At 34.0% G+C, this 12,892-nt stretch overlaps 1 protein-coding gene across 1 annotated transcript in view; it reads left to right on the top strand.

Moving 5' to 3' along the window:
* The window catches only part of cers6 (ceramide synthase 6), a 39,188-nt gene that overhangs the window by 10,558 nt on the left and 15,738 nt on the right, over positions 1-12,892 (top strand). Inside the window, exons 4-5 of the mRNA XM_059562536.1 lie at positions 8,896-8,953; positions 12,715-12,765. Of these exons, the coding sequence (XP_059418519.1) occupies positions 8,896-8,953; positions 12,715-12,765 (109 nt within the window). The remainder of the gene's footprint in view (positions 1-8,895; positions 8,954-12,714; positions 12,766-12,892) is intronic.

Genomic DNA, 12,892 nt, shown 5'->3' with positions numbered 1-12,892 from the left:
TTGTTTTATATGTGAATATGTTTTCAAATGTAATTTCTTCCAATGATCAAAACTCAGAAATGATTCTCATATGCTGATTTGCTACTCAAGAAATGTTCAATATTATCAAAAACAGTTATATTTCGTGGAAACTTTTTTTCATGATTCTTCGATGACTAGAAAGTTAAGAAGTACAGCGTTTATTTGAAACAGAAAAAAATAATATAATTATATTCAATAGTTATAAATGGCTTTACTGTCACTTTCGATCAATTTAATGCATCTTTATTGAATAGAACTATTAATTTGTAAAAAAAAAAAAATTATTCCAACCCCAAACTTTTGAACAATACTGTGTATACTGGGGATTTTGATTTCACGTTAACCTGAGGTGATCTTTTTTGTCCGATCTCATCTGGTTTGTGTGGTTCGCTGTGGGTTTCTGGCTGAGGGAAGTGTGTCTGCACTACATAGGTGTGTTATTGTCTACCAGTGTTGACTAGTTAGGCGGCATCAGAGCAAGTAAGCCACAGTCTATTCTGGTTTGGCTTTCTTTACCTCTCAAGCTATCTCTCTCTTATCTCTCCATGTTGTTGCCTGTCTTTGCTCATCCTGTCCACAGCATCTCTATGCTTGTCCTCCGCTGCTTTATCTTTATCATGCTTTCCACAGTCTTACTTCAACATGATTTCAGAGGAATATTTCACCAGTACCAGTCCTATGCAGTATCATGTCACAGCATAGATTTGATTTGATTTTCAGTTTGGAGAGCCTTTTTGGTGGCCTTTGAAAACTTACTGTGCAGTGTGCACTAAGGCTGCACAATTTGGGAAAAGAATCAGATTGCCGTATTTCAGATAAAAAATATTATTTTTAGGTGAAGTGATTTAAAAAAATAAATAAATAAGGTTTTTTTTTTTTCTTCAGGTTTTCTGTGCTTGTTTGTATGGCTGCACAATTTGGCAAAAAAAAAAAATAATAATTTTTTTTTAAGATATATATATATTAAGATAACTATATAATAATAATAATAAAAGTAATGATAAAAAATTATAAAAATGTATAATTATTATTAGATATTAATTATTATTATATAGTTATCTTAATTTGCAATTTAAAATGTCTTCAATTTTTTTTTACTGATTATGTAAGTCATAGAATAATTTCTATTATTATTACTATTAATTATAAAATATGAATTAAAATTATTTAATTTTTTCTGTGATTATGTATCAAATTAAACCAATTATAAAAACCACTGTCAAAGTTTTTCTTACTCTTGATATTGTAATTTTACAGTTGTATTGTATTGTACAACTGTACAATTACAATACTGTCTTAATATTTAGATGGAAAACCAGTCTTTTGCTTTCTGTACTATAGTTTTATATTATTACTATAGTTTAGTATTGTTACTACACTAACAGACAGTTTAGGTTTTGGATGCTGAATGGTTAGTACAAACACACTGGGATGCACCAGAGACGCAAAGATACACTAGTATGTAGTCCTCAATCCAGGTGGTCTGCAGTTCAATGTAGACTACATCAAAACCAGAAAGCGACATTCTTATATTTCCTGAAATTCCCATCTTTTGATGAGACTGGAAGTGCAGCATGATCCGGTCATCTCAGGCTTAGCATCAACCAACACAAGACCCTTAAAAAATGCATCTGTGGGGCATCTGGTAGATTTCATACAGCTCACTGACAAAATACTGAACTGAAACACATAAAACTGACCACACAATCAGTGGAAACGTTCAAGTCAAACAGTGTTTCTATGGAGACTGAAACTATTCCTTGTTCTCTGTGGGTGTGGAATAATCCACTCTCTCTATGAGCTGTGATTCTTCCCTCGCAAAGTGAGAAAGACGATAAAAAAAACCCCTGTTGCGTAAAGTCAGCCAAGGTTACACCACTAACAAGAGTCTGTGCTGTACATGAGCCAATGTTTCTTCTTCTTGTGCCAAAAAAACAAACAGAAACCAGGACAAATGCAACAGAAATTTTGGTGTGAAAATGTCAGCTTAAATACAAAACTGACAGAATTAGGCTTTGTTCATATTAGAATACTAGTTACAATTCCTCCAATATATGCTTTTATATAACTGACTAAAGTTAAGACCAGTCTTAAAGAAAAAAATTAGATGACTAACTTGTAAGACTAGTCTAAGCAGTTTATACAACCAGTCACCAAACCTGTAATGAGAAGCATTTATAATTTATATATTTTTATATTAGAATTATTATCATGTATATATTATTTATTAATATAGCTACAACCCGAATTCCGGAAAAGTTGGGACGTTTTTTAAATTTTAATAAAATGAAAACTAAAAGACTTTCAAATCACATGAGCCAATATTTTATTCACAATAGAACATAGATAACATAGCAAATGTTTAAACTGAGAAAGTTTACAATTTTATGCACAAAATGAGCTCATTTCAATTTTGATTTCTGCTACAGGTCTCAAAATAGTTGGGACGGGGCATGTTTACCATGGTGTAGCATCTCCTTTTCTTTTCAAAACAGTTTGAAGACGTCTGGGCATTGAGGCTATGAGTCGCTGGAGTTTTGCTGTTGGAATTTGGTCCCATTCTTGCCTTATATAGATTTCCAGCTGCTGAAGAGTTCATGGTCGTCTTTGACGTATTTTTCGTTTAATGATGCGCCAAATGTTCTCTATAGGTGAAAGATCTGGACTGCAGGCAAGGCCAGGTTAGCACCCGGACTCTTCTACGACGAAGCCATGCTGTTGTTATAGCTGCAGTATGTGGTTTTGCATTGTCCTGCTGAAATAAACAAGGCCTTCCCTGAAATAGACGTTGTTTGGAGGGAAGCATATGTTGCTCTAAAACCTTTATATACCTTTCAGCATTCACAGAGCCTTCCAAAACATGCAAGCTGCCCATACCGTATGCACTTATGCACCCCCATACCATCAGAGATGCTGGCTTTTGAACTGAATGCTGATAACATGCTGGAAGGTCTCCCTCCTCTTTAGCCCGGAGGACACGGCGTCCGTGATTTCCAACAAGAATGTCAAATTTGGACTCGTCTGACCATAAAACACTATTCCACTTTGAAATAGTCCATTTTAAATGAGCCTTGGCCCACAGGACACGACGGCGCTTCTGGACCATGTTCACATATGGCTTCCTTTTTGCATGATAGAGCTTTAGTTGGCATCTGCTGATGGCACGGCGGATTGTGTTTACCGACAGTGGTTTCTGAAAGTATTCCTGGGCCCATTTAGTAATGTCATTGACACAATCATGCCGATGAGTGATGCAGTGTCGTCTGAGAGCCCGAAGACCACGGGCATCCAATAAAGGTCTCCGGCCTTGTCCCTTACGCACAGAGATTTCTCCAGTTTCTCTGAATCTTTTGATGATGTTATGCACTGTAGATGATGAGATTTGCAAAGCCTTTGCAATTTGACGTTGAGGAACATTGTTTTTAAAGTTTTCCACAATTTTTTACGCAGTCTTTCACAGATTGGAGAGCCTCTGCCCATCTTTACTTCTGAGAGACTCTGCTTCTCTAAGACAAAGCTTTTATAGCTAATCATGTTACAGACCTGATATCAATTAACTTAATTAATCACTAGATGTTCTCCCAGCTGAATCTTTTCAAAACTGCTTGCTTTTTTAGCCATTTGTTGCCAACTTTTTTGAGACCTGTAGCAGGCATTAAATTTTAAATGAGCTAATTAAGTGGATAAAAGTGTAAAATTTCTCAGTTTAAACATTTGCTACGTTATCTATGTTCTATTGTGAATAAAATATTGGCTCATGTGATTTGAAATTCCTTTAGTTTTCATTTTAGTAAAATTTAAAAAACGTCCCAACTTTTCCGGAATTCGGGTTTTATTATTATTAATATAACGCTCATGTTTTTATTTAAACATTTAAAAATATTTTTATTAAGTATTATTAATAATTATTATTATTATTATTTGTAGGGCTGCACTAATTATATATCAATATGACTATATAATACTACTAATAATGATGATAAATGTTTTTTATTCAATTGTCATTTGCTGTGCTTCATGGGATCGTAGTTTATTAGTGTTATTATATTATATAGTCCTATTGATATATAATTAGTGCAGACCTACAAATAATAATAATAATTGTTGTTGTTGTTGTTGGATTGGATTTTTTTAAAATCTGCTCAAATGCTTATTTCTCTCTCTTTTCCTATCCACCCCGACTCGTGTTTAACTAACCTGTTATCAGGCATCTGCATTGACCTCTAAATAAGTAAATGACTCCTGCTCGTTTGTTTTTACTCTGGATCAAGAATAAAGCTCAATGTTGCAGCATGTTTAATTGCTGGGACCCCGAACAGCAGAAACTGCCTCAGTTGATTATTTCCCCAATTGCAGTTTAACAAAGGCCTAACTGTGCTCAAAAGCCTTCATTAGCCCAACAGTATCTTTTTTTCTCTCAGCCGTTGATTATGAAGAAGCATCTGTGAAAGGTGCAGTGAACAAGATCTGGTGTTTCCTTTGCTTCATGGTCCGTCTCAGTCCTCCAGAATGGCATCAGAGGCCTGTCAGACAACATCAGTGATCAGAGAACAGAGCATCTCTCTCTATGAGGAGGAGACTCGGAGAGAATAGGTGTATCCGCTCTTTCTGGAAGGTCTTTCGAGGTCAGTCTTCAGCTGAAGCCCAGCGGCCCAGATTTTCTGTCTGGTGCTTTCAGTACAGCAGCTGAAAGCAAGACGTCCAAAGCTTCTCAAATAATGACCTGAGAAACACACTGAAAAATGCATTGCTTTCCTCCAATTAGGACCGAGTGCTAGAGCTTGTATTATCCTTATATTATTTCAGCCTTATGGAAATATCCTTTCAACCATTTGAATGTACAGCAAAGTAGATTCAAAATGTTTAATGCAAGAAGTAAAATACTAAATAAAAATAACCAAGACTTGTTTTTCGACACTTTCGTGTTTTATATTTTTTGTATGTATATTTTTATTTTAAATGCTTAATATAATTTAAATATTAGTAGAAATATTTACCTATATTTATTTCTATAACTTTATTTTATATATATATATATATATATATATATATATATGTATATATATATATATATATATATATATATGTATATATATATATATATATATATATATATATATATATATATATATAAAATGCACCAATCAATTAGGTATTCAAATTCATCAAACTCATTAATTCATTATTAAAAATAAAATAAGGATTGTGATTCCCTTAAAGGGTTAGTTCATCCAAAAATCAAAATTATGTCATTAATAACTCACCCTCATGTCGTTCCAAACCAGTAAGACCTCCGCTCATCTTCAGAACACAGTTTAAGATATTTTAGATTTAGTCCGAGAGCTCTCAGTCCCTCCATTGTCCAGAAAGATAAGAAAAACATCATCAAAGTAGTCCATGTGACATCAGAGGGTCAGTTAGAATTTTTTGAAGCATCGAAAATACATTTTGGTCCAAAAATAGCAAAAAAAAATATGACTTTATTCAGCATTGTCTTCTCTTCCAGGTCTGTTGTGAGAGAGAGTTCAAAACACAGCAGTTTAGTGATATCCGGTTTACAAACGAATCACTCAATGAACCAGTTCACCAAATCGAACCGAATCGTTTGAAATGGTTCCCGTCTCCAATATGCATTAATCCACAAATGACTTAAGCTGTTAACTTTTTTATTGTGGCTGACACTCCCACTGAGTTCAAACAAACCAATATCCCGGAGTAATTCATTTACTCAAACAGTACACTGACTGAACTGCTGTGAAGAGAGAACTGAAGATAAACGCCGAGCCAGATAACAAACGAAAGATTGACTCGTTCTCGAGTCAAGAACCGTTTCTGTCAGATGCGTCCGATTCGAGAACCGAGGAGTTGATGATACTGCGCATGTGTGATTCAGCGTGAAGCAGACTGACACACAGAGCGTCTGAACCGAACTGATTCTTTTGGTGATTGATTCTGAACTGATTCTGTGCTAGTGTTATGAATGCGGGTAAACCGAAGGCTTGAATCAAGGGCAATCATCGCCAATGACGTCATTACGTCGAGCACAAAAGAACCGGTGAACCGTTTTCTTCAGCCGGTTTATTGAATCGAACTGTCCGAAAGAACCAGTTCGCGGAAACTGATGCAATCAGTTCTAGACTCGAATCAAACAAATGGTATGATTTTTCCATGGACTTTTGGATTATTGCCGAAAATATGAACTGTGACCAAGAAAAGTTTATGATTCTGACATGTTTTGTTCATCAAGATAATCTTCAAGAGTGTGATTATTAACACAATGAGTTTATCTGTTCAGTGTGATGATGTTTCATGGTCCCTCTGTATTCCCTTTTGAACACTTGTTAGCAACCGCCTTCTTCAAGACGAGTAGGGTATGTCTTCTTTTTGTCCACACATGTCCTGGTTGAGATTTCTAAATAGCCTAAAATGTCCAGGTTTTAGCTTTGTTTTCATATTTGCGAAATGTAATACCTGAAAAGCAGTTTGACCAATAGCGTGCAGGTATCTAACATTATCGACCAATCACAGCATCCAAGAGAGTGGGATCTGTGCACTCTCAGAAAAAAGGTACACATGCTGTCACTGTGCTGGAATCCTTTCAAAACTTACTAATAAATACCATAATAAACAATGAATAACAAATAATAAATACCATTTAAGTACTAATATGCACCTTTTAGGGTAAATAAGGTACAAAAGTGTAGTTTATAAAAAAGGTACCACCCCAGTGACAGCTTTTGTACCTTTTTTTCTGAGAGTGTAGAGAACAGTCAATGCAATGCATAAAACAGGCATTTTAGACCATTTAGAAATCCCAGTAAATAATCATGAGTTTTAATGGCCTTGTCATCTTTCCTAATAGCAGTGATTTCCAAACAATAGATGTCCAACGGATGTTACGCAGCACGATACTGGAAATTTGTGATGTTTGTGCATTTGACAAATGCTTTCATCTATTGACATTCAGTGACGGTGTGCATTTAATCACTTCATGCATTTCCTGGAAATCTGACTCAGGATCTCACCATTGTTAGCATAGTGCTCTAATGTTTGAGCTTCAGTAGTTTTTGCTTTGAATTACATAAATCACCATTTCTCATGCAAAAAAAGACAAGAGAACAAAACTGAGACAATCAGCCAAACAGTTTAAAGAGTGGGCTTATTTAGACTCAACACTGAATTCAGCACTCAGTTTTGAGCGTCTTTGCTCCAATTTCAAAAATACATGTATTATGAAGTATTAGTGTGTTTAAACTGGATTTCAACACATCAAGTGTTATTTTTGTTGTGCACATGGGCTTTAAGGCTATTCCTCAGATCTGCAATGGCAAGTCGGATTTAATTGAAGGTGGTTCTTGGTCTGAAGTTTAAGAAACACTCCTCTAGTGTTTTCAGACAGATAGAAGTCGATGGATGGGGAAAAAAAAACAAAAGAATAAGGGAAAAGGTTACATGAATCAGCACTGGAAAGCCCGATGAGTGTGTGTGTGTGTGTGTGTGTGTGTTTGGTTGTGGTGGAACAACTGGTTTAGGGTGACTCATAAAGATGACATGCTGAAAAAATGGTGCAGAGTGTTTTAGAGCAGTGCTGTGTTGCTTCAAGACCCAGATTTTACTCTCAACATCAAGCCAATGTGTATAAAATGTTCTTAAAATCAAACAATTACATTTTGGCTAGTTTTAAGATGAATTGAATTGCAAGTTTTTTGATAGTTGGGGTCAGTCAAGGGACAGAAGCATGATTCATCTTAACTACAGGAATATTGAAGTTAATCAGATAATGGCAGTATAATGTCTGTTTGATTAATACTGGGTGCTTGGCTGTTCTGAACTAATTATAAGTGAGATGTGGCAAGAAAATGTACTGTAAGAAACCCTAGTTGTAATTCCATTTCCGAAGGTACACTAATGTTGAGTTTTTGAAAAAATACAGTAAATACAGTAGTATTGTTAAATAATTATTAGAATATATTTTGTAAAAATATAATTTATTCCTGTGATGCAAAGCATCATTACTCCAGTCTTCAGTGTCACATGATCCTTCAGAAATCATTCTATGCAGTCACATAAGTTTTGTTGTATCGTCCTCAATTCTTTCCATTTTTGAGACGTAAAACTTCATATTCTTACCAATAGTTATAATTTAACATACAGTTTAATAATATTGATATACACTACCAGTCAAATGTGTTTGAACAGTAATTTTTTTAATGTTTTAATTAATTATTTTCTCACCAAGCCTGCATTTATTTGACTTAAATTACAATAAAAACTATTTTTTTTACTATTTAAAATAACTGCTTTCTGTTTGAATATATTATAAAATGTAATTTATTTCTGTGATCAAAGCTGAATTTTCAGCATCATCAATCTTCAGTGTCACATGATCCTTCAGAAATCATTCTAATATGCTGATTTCCTGCTCAAAACAAATTTGAATGTAAAGCAAATATACTCCAATACACTCATAATTATTATTATTATTATTATTATGATGTTGAAAACAGCGGAGTAGAATTTGTTCGGGTTCAGAAGAACAGCATTTATCTGGAACAGACCGAATGAGATGTTATATCAGCCCAAGCCAGCGTCCTATCTTCACTTTCGCCTTTATTCTGAAGGATGTGCTGTGAAATGTTGTCACGGTATACAATAGCAGGACATCTTGCACAATGAATTCCTAATCAATTTTGAACTACTTGAGCGTGAAGAGTGTGGTTAACCTGATCGCTGTGGTCACCTCCCCCATCTCTGCATGAAACCAGGCCTCATGGCTTTTCTTGTGATGCTTCTGTGTTAAAGTTAGCTTTTGGTGCAGTAATAATGCAAAATGAAATGTTTCTGATTGTCCTGTTCTGTGTGTTTTCTTCACAGGTGGAGGTTCACCTTTTACCTGTACATATTTACTTACGGTGTGCGCTTCCTGAAGAAGGTAAACTATCTGCTTTGACTGAATAATTGATGGTCAGTGTGAAACAGTACATCTTTTATGATTGACAAGTCAGTGCATCCATTATTCTGTCTTGGTGTTTCCATAAAACACTCTTGAGTTGTTGACAGCATGTTGTCGAGCAGAGAAGCTTTGTTTTTCACAGCTTCATCAAATAGATGCAGTGTCACAGTTTTTTTATTTACTTATTTGGTATCACGAGTACAAAACGCAGCAGCGCTCTGAGAGCTATTCTACATTTTTCCTGGAGCAGACAAGGTGAAGTTAGAGAGATGTCAGCTCTGACTTGATTCTGATTTTATTTGTCGTACTGTGCGGCGACGGCGAGAGACAGCGTCTATAAACCCGCTTTCTCTCTCTCTCTCTCTCTCTCTCTCTCTCTCTGCCCTTCCTCTCATAAAGCTATTCATAATTCATCACTCTATCCATAATGCAAACATGTTCAGAATAACTGGCTGCATAACTGACTCTTCAATGAAGCAATTAAAGGATAGTTCACACAGAAATAAATATTCTGTCACTGTTTACTCAACCTCTCGTTGTTCCAAACTAGAACTGCACAATATATCACAAATGGATTTGAATGGAACTTTCATCATCAATCATTTGCATGTTGTTATGATTTTACTGCATTAATCTGTAAAGATAATGTCGATTCAGCAAGCAGACTGATGATGAGATTATATGCAATACATGTAATCTATCATTTATATTTAAATGTATAAAATATATGTAAAAAGTATACAAATATATAATAATGTAAATATATAAAACGTATTAAAAATACATATAAAATGTTAAATAAATAATTGTACTAATATATCAAATTACATTAATTATTACTTTGTATTAAATTGTACATATTTATGTGCTATATAAATAGATAGATTATAAAATGTTATATTTTAAATAAAATATATATATATATATATATTACATAAAATATTTTTATGATTTTAAAATCTATAAATAATATATAAAGGTATAATAAAATATAACATAATAAAGGTGTAAAATATATAAAGGTAATTGTGAGGGGCTGATGCGCTGTTTTGTGTTTATTTTGTTAGTAAAGTTTCATTTGATTGTCCGCCGGTTCCCGCCTCCTCCTTCTGGATGATTAGGAAGATATTATTATTACAGTAATACATGTAAGGATCAGCAAAAAATAAAAAATAAATATATATATATATTTATATATATATATATATATATATATATTTATATATATATATATATATATATATATATATATATATATAAGAAAAATTTTCTTATTAAGAAAAATTGTGTTTATATACACACTATAACTATTGTTCCAAAAGCGAGCATATTAGAGACTCCTGATTATTGTTACCTCATATATAATAAAGTTTATGAATAGATGCATGTAGGTAATGCTGTGTGTCTTTGTAAAAACTAGCCAAAAGGTGAACTACTTGAACTTGTATGACAGTGCACTCTACTGAGTGAGTTAATTTGCCTCAGATGGGACACGTTCCTCCTGCTGCTGTTATTAATAGGACCAGGAGTGGAAGTGGGCGGACATAAACCCAAAACAGACCTACAGCTGCTCACACTGGCTGAAGAACTGAAGAACAGGTTCACCTGTTGCTTTCATCTCAGTTAGGAAGAGCAGGCTATGGAGAAATTGATATTTCAGTCCTTTTCCTGAAAATGATTGGTTATGAGAAGACAAACCTGTTAAAGTGGAATGAAACTGAGCTACAGAACTGAAGAATGTAGACAGAGCGTTTCCTCGCCGTCCGTTTGAATCCATACAATGCAGAACAATTAAATTGTAATCAACGGTGACCACTGACTTTTTTCGACTTTTGAAACAAACAAACTAGCTGAATCACAATGAAATTGGAGTTAGCACTGAATAGATTTTACACAGGAGGTCATAAAATTCACTGATATTTTAAAGACTTTATAGCACTTGATGCTACTCGCCCTAATGAGAATCTACCATAGTTCTTGCACAGTATTCACAGCTTACTTGTTATTTAAAGAACATATGAAGTGTTTGGTTCCAAAACACGATAAACTATTTATTTTTTATTATTATTGAATTTCCACCAAAATCAGTATTGTATCTGGTCGGTATTGAAAAGTCCATTTTAAATTTTACGCAAAATGCGATATTCGGTCATGTTTTGACTTCATGTTGGAAGCAATGATGAATGTATTTTTAGTCCAGTGCCAGAATGTAGAATGACTATAAGTTTAGTATTGAACAAGTTCAGAGGCTGTCATGTGTGGATCAACATACTATGTTGTGTATTTATCAGTTTCATTACGAAACATAACCTTAATATTGATTCAATGGATTTATTGCATTTTGAGAAGAAAAAAAAAGTATCATGGATTTATTGCATTTTGCCGGGGGGGAGTTGGGGGATACAATTTTATAATCTTAAAAAATCAAAACCTGGATTTGAATTTTTAATGTTATTATATAACCTAAAGATGTTATGTTAAAGTTTGAAACTGAAAATAGTGGTTTTCATATTGCCACATTCTTGGTAAAGAAAACACATTATTACTCAAATTAATCAAAATTGATTTATTGCAATTTATTTATTTTGAAACCAAACTCTTCATATAATCAGTGGTGCACATAAGTGGTCCGCATGCGTGACCAAAATAAAAAATGCGTAATATAAATATGTTCTGACAGCGCATTTGCGTACTGACATGGTTGACAGCTGTTAATGCACAATTACCATTTTAGATCACAAACTGTACTATATAAGTTTTATTTTCAACCTGAAAGCATAAATCTAGGCTATGCCTACCGTTTCAAAGCACAATACAAAACTGTGACATTCATCCACTGGCGCTCTTTAATCAGCAGCGCTAAATCCGGAAGCGCGTATACTTACTTGCCGGTAACCCGCCAAAATAAAAGCCTGCTCATTTTAAGTTTGAATATGATGAAAACGCTTTTGTTTATTTATTTTTAGACGCTTTTTTCCAAAGCGACTTAAAATTGGTGAATACATAAAGCGATTCTTCTTAAAGAGGCAAACAAACAAAGTAGTAGTAAATATTAGCATTTTATTTTTAAGTTTATTTACTATAAAATAAATGCATTTAATACTAGGACTGCTTTTTATTTTTAATAATATTATCACACACTATTATTTAGTTTATTTACTATTATTTAATTAAAAAAACTAAATAAATAAAGTGTAATAATATTATAACTATTATGAATTATTTTTTTGTATAGTTGCAATGGGTCACGCTATATGCATTGTGAGGACCAAACCAAATCTCCAGGTTCTCTTATGAGAACCAGGCTGAAAGAATTATGTGCACCCCTGCATATAATGATGGTTTCACTAAAGCATCAGACGTCTGTCCACATGAAATCTTATTCTTGTCTGTGGCCTTTGAGAAAGATGCTGTGAAGTTGCTACTAAGCCCAAAGTTGCACTGGATTGGATCATATATCATTATTCTCAAAGCAAAACCGCAGATCTCACAGGAAATCATCAGCTTCACAATAACAGCCTTTGATGCTAACCAACTTTCCTACATAATGATGTGGTTTATCAAAAGTGAATTCAAAGCATTTCGATTACGTAGCTAGCACTACAGAGGATAATGACTGTATTTTCAGTCTTTTTCATTCTTTGATTGTAGCTGAATTCAAAAGCTCTTTCAAAAGACATTGTCTTGTGTCTTTATTAAGAAGCTCTGGAGATCATTTGTGTCTGTGTTTGATTTTAAAGAGCCCGTGGCTGTGGGACACCCGAGAGTGCTGGTACAACTACCCCTATCAGGTAGATTATGCTTTCTGTTATATCAATAATAATTATTAAAAGGGTCATACTGTATCATACTCTTTTTTTTTTTCTCTCTCTCTCTGAGGGTGTTTGTGAGACGTTTTCAAAGGTTTTCATTTTCATG

This window comes from Carassius carassius, chromosome 11, assembly GCF_963082965.1.
Source record: "Carassius carassius chromosome 11, fCarCar2.1, whole genome shotgun sequence".
NCBI classification, from domain to species: domain Eukaryota; kingdom Metazoa; phylum Chordata; class Actinopteri; order Cypriniformes; family Cyprinidae; genus Carassius; species Carassius carassius.
Note: the sequence above shows the minus strand (reverse complement) of the source record. Positions and strands in the feature narration are given on the sequence as shown.